The following is a 17,377-nucleotide window of genomic DNA, read 5'->3' as shown; positions in this document are numbered from 1 at the left end:
TGGGAGGCCGAGATGGGTGGATCACGAGGTCAGGAGATCGAGAACATCCTGGCTAACAAGGTGAAACTCCATCTCTACTAAAAATACAAAAAAAATTAGCTGGGTGTGGTGGCGGGCGCCTGTAGTCCGAGCTACTCGGGAGGCTGAGGCAGGAGAATGGCGTGAACCTGGGAGGCGGAGCTTGCAGTGAGCCGAGATCGTGCCACTGCACTCCACCTGGGCGACAGAGCCAAGACTCTGTCTCCAAAAAAAAAAAAAAAAAAGTAGAAAATATTATTTTAACGTGGCTATACAAAAGGAAAAGACATCTTGAAACTTAATTGTTCATGACAAAACTTTTGAGGACTCAAATGGATGTGATTTCTTAGTCAAGTGTTTAAGTGATGTTGGTTTTTTTTTCCTTATAGGTCAAAATGGAATAACAGTATGACTGAGACTAGATGAATTACCCAAAAATTGAAAAAAAAGCTATTTTGTTTCATGAAATATCAGATTTGTAATGAATATTCAGAAAATTTAAATTTAGGATCTTATACATATTATGGAAGAAATAGTAAAATGATTAAAAATAGTTAACATCTGAATTCTCAAAATTTTTGTTTAGTGCAGAAAAGCACTTGGAATATAGTAAGATCAAGTTCTTTTTATCTGATTATTGCATTTAGTGGAAGGATTCCATCAGATACAATCTAGGCTAAGACGCGTGACACAAATAATATAGAGCTCCCAACAGCAAAGGAGTGAGAACATGCAAATTCTTGTAGGGATTTATTTTTAATTTATATTTGAAAAATGTTCCTAACAGATGGGAAAAAGTAAGGGACTATTCATAAAACTTTTGGCTTCTTTCCATGAAAATGCTCCATTTATTGAACAGGAAATAAGGTATAGAATATGCTTTTAACCAAACTACGAATTCATTTCCCCAATTCATAAAGTTATTCATTCCCTCTACAACTAATCTACATATATTTTCATCTGATACCTCTCAATAGATTTGTCTTTAAATAGAGGGCAAGAATAAGTGTTTATGGCACTCTCTTTCAAGAAAGAGGAAAGAGCAATCTCTCTTTTCAATGTCGATAAATGCTAGGTGATGACCAGGTTAAGGATATTACTTGTGACCAAGAAACTTGCCAGAGTAGCATGTTCCTGGTTTATCTGATACTATGCCAACTTCAGATGAAAGCCTAGAGTTTGCTAGGGTGAGTCCAAATTTCACAGAATGAGTTTTGGACTGATGGAGATGATCAAGAAGTTGTTGAGCTTTTCAGAATAAAGTAGGAATGGAAAACATGGCTAAGTATCAAGAATGCAGACTAGACTTAATCAGTAAACTAAGAGGCAAAGTAAGAGGCAAGGGATAAGAGTTAACAACAGGTGTCTATACAACCAATGCTGAGAGCCTTTCCAGCAATAATTCAGAATGGAAGCTGAGTTTGGATTCAAGGAACATAGTCCAATGTTGGGACTTAGAAACATGACATTTGTTAAAGACAGTTTTGATTAATTCTATCTTAAAGAAAAAAATTCCTCCTTGTCTTCCAGGTTGTTCTCTTTAAGAAATTACCACATGACTTAGCTTTTGCCCTGTGGGCATCATAAAGATACCATTAGATTTTAGAATGGGGTAGTAAAGAAAAGGGCATAAAGGGTGTATAATCACACTCTTATTTTATAAGTCTATGACTCTAAGTGTTTTGTAATAGTCAATGAAAATAGGTAGCAAAAATCCAGTTAACTTCTTTCTTATATAACAAAAGAGAGCTTGGTGAAAGGAATATAATGAGGTGCCATTTAAATTCATGAATTAAAAAGTAAGTAACTTGTTTTTAAATTATTTCATGGGTACAAGTCTTCTTGAGAAGGTAAAACCCTTGAGGGTATTGTTCATAGGACAATTCTTTTGTATCTAGCATGTTAGACATTAAAACATTCTTTTTTTTTTTTTTTTTTTTTTTAGACAAAGTCTTGCTGAGTCACCCAGGCTGGAGTGCAGTAGCACGATCTCGGCTCACTGCAAGCTCCGCCTCCCAGGTTCACGCCATTCTCCTGCCTCAGCCTCCCGAGTAGCTGGGACTACAGGTGCCCACTACCACACCCGGCTAATTTTTTTTTTTGTATTTTTAGTAGAGACGAGGTTTCACCATGTTAGCCAGGATGGTCTCCATCTCCTGACCTCGTGATCCACCCACCTCGGCCTCCCAAAGTGCTGGGATTACAGGCGTGAGCCACTGCACCCGGCCAAAAAGTTCTTGAGGCTTGAATTACATTCTGAAAAACTAGCATTTAGTTTACTAAAAAATATTTCCCCAATGAGTAAACTTTATAGCAAACCAAATTATAATTAACTGAATAAAGCGTATTAAAAGAAGTAGATGTTTTATAAAAGTGACTTAGAATCAGTACAAAAAAAGAGAATACCTCTCAATTTATTTTTTCATTGTTCCTAAAACAACGTTTGAGAAATATTAGAAAAGACTTTAAATATACATTTTAAAAATAGAGGAAGATAGGATGATTTCTTTTTATTCTTCATAAGGGCATTTTAAAGCCCCACTTATGAGAATACAGTTGAAGATAGCTTTGACCTCTATTTTTTTTTCCTGGAAAAACTCATGAGAGATGGCATGATAAGCATCTCATTATACATTATAATTTTTATTATTTCCGTAAGTGTGCCTGAAATTCTACACAATTTATTAAGTAATCTATGTGAGTAATCAAGTGAATAAATAATGAAAGAACATAAGCACAGGATTACGGGCTGGGTGCAGTGGCTTGTGCCTATAATCCCAGCACTTTGGGAGGCTGAACTGGGCAGATCACTCGAGCCCAGGAGTTTGAGACTAGTCAGGCCTACGTGGTGAAACCTCATCTCTGCTAAAAATACAAAAAATTAGCTGGGCATGGAGGCACACACCTGTAATGGAGGCTGAGGCACAAGAATCGCTTGAACCCGGGAGGTGGAGGTTGCAGTGAGCTGAGATCATGCCAATACACTCCAGCCTGGGCAACAGAAAAAGACTCTGTCTCAAAAAAAGAACAGGATTATGGTGGCAATGCCATCCGCATGGTCACTTTGGAACACTGGCAAGGGTACCAAATTGTCAAATTTGCATGGGGACCTCCTTGAAACATGTGTTCTTCTCTCCCTGCCCCCTTTAGGAGAAGCTTTCTGGGGCACTAGGATGATGACACAAAAAGGAAAACCAAACTGGGGTGAAAAAAACCTGCCACAAATTTGGAGGAAAGTGGAAGATGTTCCCTGAGAAGGTGAGAATTACCCAAGTGGCAAAAGAAAGAAGAAAGCTGCACTAGACTCGGGCGACTCAATTATGATTTGCAACAATAACTGCTCATCACTGTTTGTGGGTGACATCCCTCACGTGTTGCTCAGCCTATTTCCTGAGAAATTTGTTGCAGATCCTGCATTGTAAAGGGCTGTAAAAAGGAATAAAATAATCTTTTCTTTTAAAATTATTTAAAATGTTTTGTTATTTTTCATAGAGAAGGGGTTTCACCATGTTGCCCAGGCTGGTCTCAAATTCCTGACATTAAGCCATCCACCTGCCTCGGCCCCCAAAGTGCTGGGATTACAGGTATGAGCCACCACGCCTGGCCCCAAATCATCTTTTCAATTGGTAAAGGGTTGTAGGCACTGCGAAGAGAAAACAAAATCCTTTCTCCTAAATTTTAAGGCTTGGCAATGGGCACTGGATGGACAAGCTGAGCCAAGGAACACTGGAAAATGGAAATGAGTATGGGTCACTTGGGTTCCATAGAGAACAGAGGGCAGAATTTTGTAAAACATCAGGAAAAACTCAGTTCCTGTAACATTTCTATTTGTCTCCAAGGCTAGCATGGTCTGGGAAAAAAAGCATAATTTTTCAAAGTAAAGTTATTATTTTATTTGGGATTTAGTTTATGAAGGACAATATTGTGTTCCTCTAGCCCACACAAATAAACTATGCCTGGCCATAAATAGTAATATATTAAATGAGCAAACCAGTTTTGCATAAAAGGCATGGTCTGACTTCCCTGTGGACATGACAATAGAAATAGCATTCCTTCCTTTTTTAAATTCATTCATCACTACTTAAAGAATGACTATAATTTGGTCATTCTCAGTGGGGCAAGAGGTTGTTATAAATAGAAACAAGTAATGGTGCAAATGCAGTAGCTTATTGTTTATTTTAATAAAATAAATCATATCAGATTCAAGGGTGTTGCTTTTTCACCTCTTCCAGTGGGAAAGGGTAGAATGAATCTGAGCACCCTAGAAATTGATATGGCTATGTGCTACTCAAGTATAGCAGTACACAAAAAAGGAGAGTTGAGAGTCACAAATGTACAGCAATATAGCGGAGAATAAAAGTTTTCTTGTCCTTGGGCTTTTATAGTCACTCTAAATCAAGAACTGTTCCAGAGAGTGATAATTACACAAAAGAGAGAAAACTACAGGTAATAGAATTCCAGAGAGAAAGATTAACTCAAGCCAGGAATGATTAGAAAATTCTTCACGAAAGTGGAAAAAGCTGGGCATAATTACACGACGTATGACTTTAAAGGGTAAGGTGGCTCTTTAATTATTAAATAATACTTTCTTAAAACACTTATTGGGTACCCAAGTGGTGGGGATACAAAGATAGACAGGATAAAATCCATGCCCTTGAATATTTTGGGTAGGGGACACATACACCAAAAAAAAAAGGAAGAAAAATAATGTCATGGAACAAATACAATGTCATAACCACAATATAGTGCTAGAACAGAGGTGGTATAGGGCCTCAGAACAATACATAGGAAAAAGCCTTCAGTGCTACCTTGGAAGGGACAGGTAAAATAAGATAAAGTTATTTCTGAGGCCGAGCACAGTGGCTCACATCTGTAATCTCAGGATTTGGGGAGGCTGAGTTGGGTGGATCACTAGATGTCAGGAGTTCGAGACAACCATGGCCAACATGGTGAAACCCTGTTTCTACTAAAAATACAAAAAATTGGCCAAGTGTGGTGGTGCTTGCCTGTGGTCCCAGCTACTGCAGAGGCTGAGACGGGAGAATCACCTGAACCTAGGAGGCAGAGGTTGCACTGAGCCCAGATCGCACCACTGCACTGCAGCCTGGGCGACAGAGCAAGACTCTGTTTCAAAAAAAAGTTATTTCTGAACTGAGATTTCATTCAGTTATTACTCATTAATTTAACTAACATGCATTAAGTGCCCACTATGTTCACAGTGCTTGCTTTCAAGGGATTGATAGTCAAATGGTGGACAAGACATGTAAACAGGTAAGTACAATGATGGATTTAATTAAATATCCAAGGTGCACAGCATTATTAAAGATAGGGAGGTCAAATGTGTGTGGGAAGTTGTGGAAATGCTTCATAGAGGAGGTGAGTTTTTAACGATGTGGAGGTATTTGTTAGGCAGATTGTGATGGAAAATATCAAGGATGAAGGAAGTTCCAGACAATAAGAGTGGGAGTAAAGGTGCAGTGGCCTGCTCCAATTTGGTGTATACACAGGACTGACAGAAATTTGATGTGACTAGAGCTTTGGATAACAACGATGAGACAAGAAATCAGGTTGGTAGGGACCAGATCATAGAGAGCCTTGAATCCAGACTTAAGGACTTTGATTTTTCTCTGTAGACCAGTAATTTTCAAACTGGATCCCACTACTTCCTTGAGTTTCAAGGAAGTACATTAGGAAGGTGATATGGTTTGGCTGTGTCCCCACAGGGGAGCTCAAATTGTAGCTGCCATAATTCCTATGTGTCATGGGAAGGACCTGGTGGGAGGTAACTGAATCATGAAAACGGCTCTTTCTCATGCTGTTCTTGTGATAGTGAATAAGTCTTATGAAATCCGATGGTTTTATAAAGGGGAGTTCTCCTGCAAATGCTCTCTCTTAACTGCCACCATGCAAAACATGACTTTGCTCCTCCTTTGCCTTCCACCATGATTGTGAGGCCTCTCCAGTCACATGGAACTGTGAGTCCATTAAACCTCTTTCCTTTATAAATTACCCCATCTCAGTATGTCTTTATTAGCAGTGTGAGAGCAGACTAATACAGAAGGTAAAGAGCATACCAAAAAGGCAGACTTTTGGGGGGCTGTGAATGCTAAGCTAAAGAGTTTTAAACACTAATATTTAGGCTATGTAAAATTATTGAACACTTTTAAGGAAGGAGGTGATAGGCTACGAACTATTTTTGGATGATCAATCCATCCACAAGATTTCTGTACCATTCCAGAAATCTGGAAGTCATCCCAAATTGCTTCATTGTTCTTCTAATTAATAACTAAGCAATTGCCAAATCCTATTTATTCTTTCTCCTAAGCAATCCTTAAATCCATCCTTTCCCGTCCTTCTTTACTGGGACTACCAGTGGTTCAGGTCCTCATCATTTTTCCCCTTGTCAAATAAAAGAGCATATAACTTACTGCTCAGTACTCTTTAGTCAATCCTATATATAGCTTTGTCATATCACTTCTTGCACCATTTTGAAATTTATTAGATTTTTTTTTTTTTTTTGGAAACAGGGTCTCACTCTGTCACTCAGGCTGGAGTTCAGTGGCACAATCATAGCTCACTGCAGTCTGGAACTCCTGGGATCAAGGGATCTCTCCACCTCAGCCTCCCAAGTTGCTGGGACTATAGTCCTAGCCTCACTTTGTTGCCCAGCCTGGTCTCAAACTCCAGGCCTCAAGTGGTCCTCCTGCCTCAACTTCCCAAGTCTCTGGGATTACGTGTGTGCGCTACTGTGCCCAGCTGAAATTTATTTCTGAAGTGTGTACGTTTTCCATTAGAGTAAAAGTTCCTGGAAAACTGATGTGGAAGGTCCTGTAAGACTGTCATTTGGATTCACTGCTAAATGTTCTTCAGTTATTCATTCTCTCTCACACATCAGTTCGTCCTTCTCTATGGATCATACAAGTAGCATACAAACATGCTATATTTTTCCCCATCTTAAAAAATCTACCCTTGTTTCCATATCCTCCATTTGCTGCTATTTCCTTCATAGCAAAACTTAAAAGAATTGTATAGAACCACTTTCTCTATTTCTTCACTTCAACTTTTTCATAAACTCACTTCACTCTGACTTTCATCTCCATCACTCCACTACAAAGTCACTTATCACAGTCATCATATCCAATAGTTAACTCTTCATCCACATCTTCCTTGACCTTTGAGTAGCACTGAATACAGTTGATAATAATGTCTTACAATAGCTGAAAATATTCTCTTAAGTTTCCTCTTGGCTTAGCGGATATTTCTTTTCAGGACCCTCTTCCTTTTTTTTTTTTTTTGATCTAGAGTCTCGCTCTGTCGCCCAGGCTGGAGTACAGTGGCGCCATCCTGGCTCACTGCAAGCTCCAGCTCCCAGGTTCACGCCATTCTCCTGCCTCAGCCTCCAGAGTAGCTGGGACTACTGGCGCCCACCACCACGCCCGGCTGATTTTTTGTATTTTTAGTAGAGACGGGGTTTCACCATGTTAGCCGGGATGTTCTCGATCTCCTGACATCATGATCTGCCCGCCTCGGCCTCCCAAAGTGCTGGGATTACAGGAGTGAGCCACCGCGCCCGGCCAATCCTCTTCCTTTTATAGGTCTCTAAGTCTGGGATGGTTCAGCCCTGGAGTCTCTTCCTTTTGCTGTCTACATTCACTTCCTAAGGGATCTCCAGTCCTGTGGGATATATGCTAATGATTTTGAAACTTACATTTTGAATTTGGGCCTCTTCCCTGAATGCTGATGATTTTGAAACTTACATTTTTGAGTCTGGGCCTCTTCACTCTGGTCACAAACTACCTATTTGGCGTGTCCTTTGGGATTGCTATTAAGCATCTCAAACTTAGCATGGTCAGATCAGAATTTTGTCCCACAACCTCCCTTCTTTCCCCCCAGCTTATTTCTCATAAAGTCTTTGGCATTTCAGTCTATGGCACTCTTATTCATCTCATTGTATGGGCCAAAAATCCAAGTCTTTGATTTCTCTTTTTTGATTCTTTGCACACTTTTCATCTAACCACCAGAAAAATTTCTTGGTGTTAACTTCAAAATCTTTATGCCAAATCTGAATGCCTCTCACCATTTTCACTGTTACCATCCTAGTGTAAGCTACTATCAGCATTCATCTGGTCTACTTCAATAGTCTCTAAATTAGTTTCTTCGTTTACACTTTTGACCCCTTAGACTCTCTTCCACACAACCATCTAGAGCCATCTTTAAGTTTATAATTCATATCATGTCACTCTCCTGTTCAAAAATTCTCAGAACATACTTGACTACACTTTTTAAAAAATCTAAAGGTTTTAATACAGCTTACCCAGTATAATCTAGCTATAGGCATTCTAACTACAAACCCTTTCATTCTCCTCCTTGTACAGACCACTCTGGACACATCAACCTTCTTGTTATTCCACCAATATGCCTTTAGCACTGTCTCAGGACCGCTGCACTTGCTATTCCTTCTGCCTGGAATGCTCTTATCCCAACTATTTCAATGGTTCCTTCCTGCACATAATTCTTAGATGCTACATTCTCAGAAAGACTTTCTGACAATCTATATAAAATGCCTGCCCTCCTCCATCCCCACTTTCATCTCCATATTCATTTATTCTGCTTTTCCTTCACAGCACTTAACAGTAACCTTACATTACATTATATATTTATTTGACTCTTTATTTTCTGGTTTTTACAGTAGAATGCAACAAAACACTCTTTTCTTGACCTAACTCTAGTCAGACTCCTCTGACCCACTAGGTCCTGTCCTTGGGCATGTCCTCAAGAGCCCAGTTTTAGCAAGAATTCTGCTAAGCCAATTTAGCCAAAATTCCCTACCCTTACTACCTGATCACTCTTGATGTCTAACCAAATTTCTCACCCCCACACCATTCCCTGGGTAATAGCTGATCACCCTGGCCTGCCTTCAGCAAGAATCCTGTTAGGTCTGTTTAGCAAAGAATTACCCCACCCTCCTAGTAATTTTCCACTCATCAACACATCTTGTCCCTCCTCCTTGGCTATAAATCTCTACTTTACTTTGTTGTATTTGGAGTTGGGCCCAATCTCTGTCTCCTACTGTAAAACCTCATTGCAGGAGGTCCTATAACTCTCACGATAGTCCCAAATAAAGTCTGCCTTACTGTCTTTAATAAGTGTCATGAATTATTCTTTTCTTTCACAAAAACTACCATTATAAGTGGTAAATAAGATAGGCTATACTATCTGTTTTGTTCATTGCTACATTCCCAGTGCCTAGAAGAGTAGTGTGCCACTCAGTAGGTATTCAATATATCTTTGTTCAATGAACGAATGTACTTAGAACAAAGCAATGATATACTCTGAGAACCTAGAAACCTTTTATCTGTGGAATAGCTGGTTGTGTAACAATTTAAAAACATTTCAATATTTTAAAAGTAGAGGGTGAAAAGTTTATTAATTAATGCTTTTAAAAACTATTAACAGAATTATACAGAATTGAAACCCCAGACTCTTGAAAGGGCACCTAGTCTAAGCCTATATACAAATTAAAAAAAAGAAATTGAATTATCTGATTTTTTAAGGTCTTTATTCTTGGAAGGAGAATTAGTTTATTATTTATAGAGCATTTAGAACTTGAAATTACCTAATTTATCTTGTTTGCATTAATCATGTCAAAGCTTAGTAGTTAATGTTAACAGGATTGTGCCAACAGCCAAAGCATTAACACCCACTTGAGGTCATTAAAAGAGTATTATAAAAGGCTTCAAATAATAGTATATTACATAGTTTTGTCAACGGGTGTTTTAATTCCAATGGACAGCCATAACAGAGATGATAATCAACTCAAGGTGACACTGGTATCTCCTTACTCCAACTTCACCAGTTCAAAAGTATTCAGTACAGATAGTCACTGAATCCATGCCAAGAGGGAAATAATTGATTTAACTGATCTAAAAGTGTGTTTGAGCTTTTTTCAGACAAGCTGTCAACACACACATGAAAGCAAGATTCTAAAAGTGCTGTCAGATCCATAATGTTTATACAGCAAAGCAAACAACCTTTGTTATTCCAATTAATGCATCTGTTCATGAAGGAAGTCTGATCCAAAATGTTTTATTTTTTCTCAGTTGCACTGAAAATTATAATGTTGACTCATATTGAAGCAATTTAGAAATGTATTCAGCCACAAAATGAAAATGGATTAAGTATAATATTTGTTACTAGGGTACCTGCTAAAAATAACATCTCAAAATTACTTATTACATTTCCTTTAAAGGGTTTCAAGTATTGTCACGTGTATCTACTTATCTCTTTGAAGGGGGCTAGGCCCATAATAGTATTCTCTCAACCTTACAAACCAATGATGATAAATATTAGGAGATAAACTGTGTATAGGGAAAATAATGTGGCAAGATCAGTTTGTTGAGATACCATGGACGGTGACCTACAATACTTTACAGTAATTACTCTATCTTTTTCCCTCTATTGTTTAACTCTAAAACAGGGAGTGGAGATTGGGATTCGAATGTCCCAACAACTGACAAGTACTTCAGTACTTTATAGTCTAGTTCAACGCTATTAGTTTTACCAATAAGAAGTGAAATGATCTGTTTAAGGACACATTGCTAAAAGGCTAAGATGGAACATGAACTCAGGATGTATATACACATATACAAATATATACACATAGATAATATATAGAGCATATGTATGTATATATACACATATATACATACATACATATATGTGTATATATGTACACACACATATTTAATTATATACATAATTTTGAGACAAGGTCTTGCTCAGTTGCCCAGGCTGAAATGCAGTGCTGTGATCTTGGCTTACTGCAATCTCTGCCTCCTAGGCTCAGGTGATCCTCCCACCTCAGCCTCCCTAGTAGCTGGGACTACAGGCATACCCCACCAGTCCAGTTATTTTTTGTAGAGACACATTTTCACCATGTTGCTCAGGCGGGTTTCGAACTCCTGGACTCAAGAGATCCACCTGCCTCAGCCTCCCAAAGTGTTGGGATTTCAGGTGTGAGCCATTGCACTAGGCTATGATTTTTTATTCTAAATACTGAACTTTCTCTACTACCTCTTGGGATCATGAATAATTATTGAGATAAATCCAACAAGATCGGGATATTCAACAGCTAAAATAATTCGATGTTTTAACAAATAGATGACATTTTTAAAAAAGAGTGGCAAGAGAAAACACTATATATTAAAAGAGATGTATTGACAGAATGGTAATCCTGATTAGCATAAACCAATTGTAAAACTACATTCCTGAGACAATCAAGGGATATTCACCACAGAGTGGGTATTTCATAACAGTAAGGAATTAGTATTAATTTTGTTAGATATGATAGTAGTAGTATGGTTGTGTTAAAAAGAAGTGCATATCTGTTAGACCTATATACTGAAGTATTTGCCAGCGAAATAATCTGCTTATTTACTTTAACATACTCCTGAAATAAATTTAAAAAGTGCAGAGATAGATTGGAAAATGATGACAATGTTGATCATCACTGATGCTAAGGTTATTTATGTTACTCTACTTTTGTGTATGTTTGAAGTTTTTCCCACAAAATTTTAAATATGTAATTATTCAGCTTGTACTTCCTATAAAATACCATAAACATCCTTTATTATTCATCGAGTGTTCAACTTTATTTTAAATTGGAGACAGCCATAGAAGCCCTATATCATGAATCTATAGACTTCAAAGGTGCTAACTCACTCCTCTCTAACCTCACTAATGACTGCTGTGCTGAGATGTAAAATTATGCTTTGCCTTTAATATGTGTATACATAAAATAAAACTGAACTCTTCCCTGTATTGTTGCTACTTGATTCTCTAGCTTAGTAAATAACCCTTTCTAAAATTCAATTTAGCAAATATTTTTGGAATGATGTACCAGGTTCCACTAGGCCCCAGAAACAGCAAGTAGGGTATAAACATATCATTTACATATATAATATGTAAATATAAATACATATATGTATATATCTATATGTATGTATAGTGTATATGATAATAGAATTGATAAATTCTATATTAGCTATATTAAACATGTACAATGGAAAACCTAAAAAGAAACATGTAATGAAAAACTTAATGAATCATGCTTAATGTCAGAATTATCTTTCTATTCTATTTAAAAATTTACAAACTATAAAGAGGTAATCAAAGAGTATACAGCCAAAAAATGTAGAAAACAGGTATTATAGAGGTATGTTGGATAATTAATTTATACAAATATTGTTATTTTTCTGGATTTGGGGATGTTTGTGGCATTTGTCAGCTTTTATAAATTTGCAGATAGTTGTTTTTCACTTCAAATACTCACTTTCATACCCAATTTTGCATTTTTTTTTTTCCCTTAAAGAGATTCCCTCACACTGAATAAACTTCAGGTGCCACACTCTGAATCTGCCTGGATATCTATATTTTGTCAGGCATTGTCCCGGGAGCTAAGGATACATCAGTGAACAAAATAGAGAAAAAAGGCCTCTCTTCTTTTGTGAAGTTTAGATTCTAATTGGGAGAAACAGACAAAAATATAATAAGCACATAAATTAAATAGTATGTTAGACGGCTAGTGCTATGTAAAAAAGTTGAGGAGGGTCAGGGGACAGAAAGTGCAGGGCAGGGAGCATGAGTGAGATAAAACTGCAATTTAGGCCTGGTGCGGTGGCTCATGCCCGTAATCTCAGTACTTTGGGAGGCTCAGGCAGGAGAATCACTTGAGTCCAGGAGTTTGAGACCAGCCTGGGTAACACAGCGAGACCTTGTCTCTAAAAAAAAAAAAAAAAAAAAAAAATAAATTAAAAAAAAAAAAAAAAAAAAGAACCTGCAACGTAAATAGGGTGGCCAGGGTAGGGTTCACCAAGAAGGTGACTGTGAGCAAAGACTTGAAAGAATTGGTTACTGATAATACCAATGGCGTCTAGTACAGTATATTAGTTTAGTGGTCTTGTATTAATGTCCTATTCAGGACTTATTTTAGAATATTTGGGGGTAAAACAACACCAAAGTTTCAGAAGCAGGAGGGTAAAGCAGCAATAGTTGGACCAGCGCTAAGAACTGAACACCTCCCTGGGGCACCGGTCTTAGAGATTGATACTAAACAATAGCGGGGTGAAACCTTCACTGGAAGATAATAAAATGGGAACATTGCATTTAGCAGAACATCTTTAGGGGTGAGACCTCCAAGAGGCATGACTCTTAAGGAGATCTAGTCTGATTAACTGTCGGGTTTTCTATTGCTGAGTAGGAAGAGGCAAATATGGAACCTTATCTGAAGTGTCCAGGACAACAGAGGGCTGAGTGCTGCCACCAAGAGTTGTCCTTCTTACCCACTTACCATTCAACCTTTCCTCTAAATAAAAGTCAGAAAAACAACAAAAAGTAGTTTAAATACTTACATATTTATAGGATATATTATTGGACTGCCCACGAAATAATATGAAAATGGAATCACAACTGCGACAATTTTTAACTTTCTCAGAGCACCATATATTCTTTTTGTATAGGCAGCTGTGGTATAGTAGGCAGACTGAAGGACAAGTCAGAACTGGATATGAGTTCTGACTCTGCCACTTTTTAGCCCTGGGCAAATCAGAAAGGGAAAAACTAAGTTTTATCGTCTATAAAATGGGAATAATAATCTTTCTTTTATGACAATTAAATGAGATAATTGTGTTTAAATGAACTTCTTAATCAACAAAGTATCATAAATGTTTCACATAGTAACAAAACTATAAGGTAGTCCACAGTAGGTATGTAAGAATCATAGTTATGAAGTATATAATAATTTAACTTACAGTATTTATCAACAAATAGTTAAGACAGTACGAAATGCTCTAAAATCTCAATTTACAGTTAGTCTTTAGGTAGCTTCAAGAAAGCAATCTAACTTCAAGTGAAGACTTTTCAACATCTTTTAACGGGATATTAGAGCAGAAGACATATACATCTCATACCTCAAAAGCAGAACAGGTCTTTTCTTACTCACTTGAATACTGAAGGAATGACCCTTAACCAGATGAAAGTTCAGCAGAAAAATAACTGGCTATTTTCTCAAAATTGCCAGCGAGGTAGAGTGATTCCTAAATGATACTTGTCAGCAAGAAAGATGATCTGAAGAATGAACAAAAATAGCCTCTGTTTAACAGCTGTGATATCTATAATTTATAAGCTGTGATCATCTCTCATCAGATTGTCTTGATGTTTGGACGAGAATGAATGTTTGAAATTTCTATATTTAGTACTTATCAGAAAACAAAGTTTTGTTGTGTCCTATTCTTTTTGATCAATACATTTCAATTTACATATAAACAGTGTTCAAGAGACTTCATGTTTGAGGAATGCGACCTTGAAACTCTACTGGCATGCAGTGCTATAAATGTTTGACTAATCCTTAATTACTTATCCCCAAACAGAATTTATTTTTACTGTTTTAAAATTATTTATTTCATTGGCAAATAAAAATTGTATGTATTTAGTATGTGTATGTTTTGAAATACATTGATTGTGGAATGGCTATAAGTCAAGTTAATTAACAAACATTGTATACGAATCTTTTTGTGTGTGTGAGAAGCAAATTAATCACTTAAAGACAGAACATTAAAGAATGAGACAACATTAAAGGAAGGAAGGAAAGGAGGGAAGGAAGGGCGGGAAAGAAGGAAGAGAGGCAGAGATGATCACTTTATTACCTAATTCTTTGCCAGTCTTTTTTTTTTTTGTGTGGGGAGGTGGGGAGGTCAGTCTTTGAACACGCTGCCTAGGCATCATGCTTCCAATTTCCTCTTACCACTCTTTTCACTTCTATATCACATTTATTCTGCCTTTAATATGTGACCTTGTATTGGCCTCGCCCTTCACAATTCCTCTGTCGCTCACGCATTTTACTTTCTGTGGGCAGAATATTGTTTGCCTTTCCACATCTTTCCCGTTTCCCTCTTGTACAGCTGTATCACATTTCGGTACTATATGTTGATATAAGCGCGTGGTAAAACTACATATTTATATAAGCATGTGCTAAAATACACTCGAGCAAATACCGTGATTGAGATTTTTTGGAAAACCGTGGGCAAATTAGTTAAAATTGAGAGCTCTGGTGGAGAGGGTCTCTTCCATCTATAGGACAAAATAATTGGGAATTTCAGAAGAAGTAGAGGAGGACAATTCAAGAGAGTACAGAGCTGCGTGCGTTCTCCCTTGTGCCGCGACCTGTATCCAAAAGCCTCAGACGGGACTTGAGGAGCTTCCTAGAGGCTCTCCTGCCACTGCCCCTTTGACCAGGGCCCTTCCCGCAGTCTCCCCTCCCGCCTCTTCCCTTTTACAGCTCCTCGCTCCCCACACCCGAGGCCCGTCTCTTCTTCCAGTTTGACTTCCAAGTCTTTCCATTCCCTAGGATCGGGCCCCAGTCTCATCCCCTATTTTCACTCCCTTCGGCTTTCCTCAGAAAGGGCCTCCTGCCTCCCTCGGCGCCCTCGCCCACCCCTTCGCAGCACCTGCCGCCTCCGCCCCTCACTCGGACCCCGCGCACCTGGCGCGGCCCCTCCCACACTCCAGCCCAGCGCCCCGCGTACCCGGCCCCCGCTGTGGCTGCCTCGGGCTCCGCCGCAGGAGTCTCGCGCTCCCTCCCTCGGCCCCGCCCCGCCCGCCGCTCGCCCGTCGCTTTCCACCTGGGCCCGAAGCGCCCAGCGCCCCCTCCCGGGACCCCGCGCCCGCCCCGCGCCCCTCGCGGCTCGGGGTCCGCCCCCTCGCCCGCAGGGCCCGCTGCACTGTGGGTAGGCGGCGGCGGCGGCGGCGACGCGGAGCGGCAGGCGGCGGAGCGAGGCCGCGCGCGCCGAAGATGGCTGAGAAGCAGAAGCACGACGGGCGGGTGAAGATCGGACACTACGTGCTGGGCGACACGCTGGGCGTCGGCACCTTTGGCAAAGTGAAGAGTTGAGTACGCGCTCCGGACCGGTGTGCGGGGCTGCCTGGCTTGCGGGAGGCCGGGTGGAGAGGCGGGAGCCCCGGGCCTCCGGCGGGCGCGGGGCTCGGCGGCAGGTGGAGCGGTCTCGGGTCGCGCGGAGCTGGGGCCCCGGGAGGGTGGCGCGCACCGCCTCGCCTGGCACCGGCGCCCGGGCCCCGCAGGGTCCAGGGAAGACGTCGGGGGTGTGAGCTGAGGATGGGCGTCCTGGGTTCCAGGTCCCGCGCCCATCTGCCTTTCTGGAGGTCGGAGCAAGGCACTTGTGTCTTCTCTGGACCTCAGTGTCCTCCTCTGCAAAATCGGGAGAATTGGACTCGTTCTGCGAGGCGCCTCCCAGCTCTGAGCCTGTAGGCTTAGGGCGGGGATCATCCACGCTTCTGAGGACTGAGGCGCCGTTTCGTGCCGGGTGCCCTGTTAGGTGCTTTACATGGGATCTCATTGAATCCTTACAGTGACTTGGTCAACATGTCGTCCTCACCCTAAAGGTGAGAAAACTAGGACCCCTAGAGATGTAGTAACAAGCCCAAGGTCACACAGAAATGGGCAGTACCAGAGTGAAGTCTAAGATGTCCTCCAATTCTGGTCTTGCTGGGAGGTCCCTGCCATCCCCAGATTCCTTCACGTTCCAGGACTCTCGGTTGTTGGGGGTGACTGTTTGGGGGATGCTCCAGGGGCCAGAGGTTGTGAGTCTTTCTTCCTGGGGTGTTGTTTAACGCTGGAATGCAGCTGGATTGGATCAGAGGTTAATTAAAACAGAGAGGTCTGAAGGTGTTTGTGTTTGTAAAATGGCTATGGGAAGACTGGGGTAGGGAGAGAAAAAGTTTCCTTGGTGTTTGGAGGATTTGAGGCTGAGGAGGTCAGGACTGCTAAGGCATATTCTGCTAAGGTCGGTCTTCATGGAGATAGGATCCCATTTTGGATGTAGAAAAACAGGCTGCTTTTGAAATGTTATACTTTATTCGAGTTAAGTAACTAGTAAGAATAGTTAAGTATGGAACTTTCATTTGTTTTCTTTTTTGTTAGTCACATGGGATTTAATTAACCTGCCTTCTCTCCAGAATAGAGACAGTTGTTTATTAAAAATACTTTGTTGCAAATCCATAATTATAAGTGAAATATTGACCTTTTTTTTTTTTCTCTTTGCTGAAGAAGTGCTGGGTAGGCAGTCTGGAAATTTTATTCTGAGGTCTCTATTTCCTTGTAAAATTCATATTTTAACCCCAAGTCAAGGCTGTTGAATGAGTAGAAGAGACTCATTGTTCATTCCTGTGGTAAGAATCAGCTCCTATTTTCTTGCACATATTTAATACCCATTCATTTGTTCAAAAAACGCTGAGCACCTGCAGCGTGGTAGGCACTGTTCTAGGCAATGAGGATACAGCAAGGAAA

General features: G+C 39.9%; 1 protein-coding gene across 2 annotated transcripts in view; it reads left to right on the top strand.

The window, feature by feature from the left end:
• The first annotated feature begins 15,791 nt into the window (after window positions 1-15,791).
• PRKAA2 (protein kinase AMP-activated catalytic subunit alpha 2) overlaps window positions 15,792-17,377 on the top strand; it is a 78,491-nt gene continuing 76,905 nt past the window's right edge. Inside the window, exon 1 of one of the 2 annotated variants that reach the window (XM_032137736.2) lies at window positions 15,792-15,959. In XM_032137736.2, the coding sequence (XP_031993627.1) occupies window positions 15,866-15,959 (94 nt within the window). In that variant the 5' untranslated portion in view covers window positions 15,792-15,865. The remainder of the gene's footprint in view (window positions 15,960-17,377) is intronic. The other variant, XM_058430723.1, reaches the window with a different exon arrangement.

Source organism: Hylobates moloch, unplaced genomic scaffold (assembly GCF_009828535.3).
Source record: "Hylobates moloch isolate HMO894 unplaced genomic scaffold, HMol_V3 SCAFFOLD_18, whole genome shotgun sequence".
Classification (NCBI taxonomy): Eukaryota; Metazoa; Chordata; class Mammalia; order Primates; family Hylobatidae; genus Hylobates; species Hylobates moloch.
The sequence above is the reverse complement of the archived record's forward strand: the minus strand, read 5'-3'. Positions and strand labels throughout refer to the sequence as shown.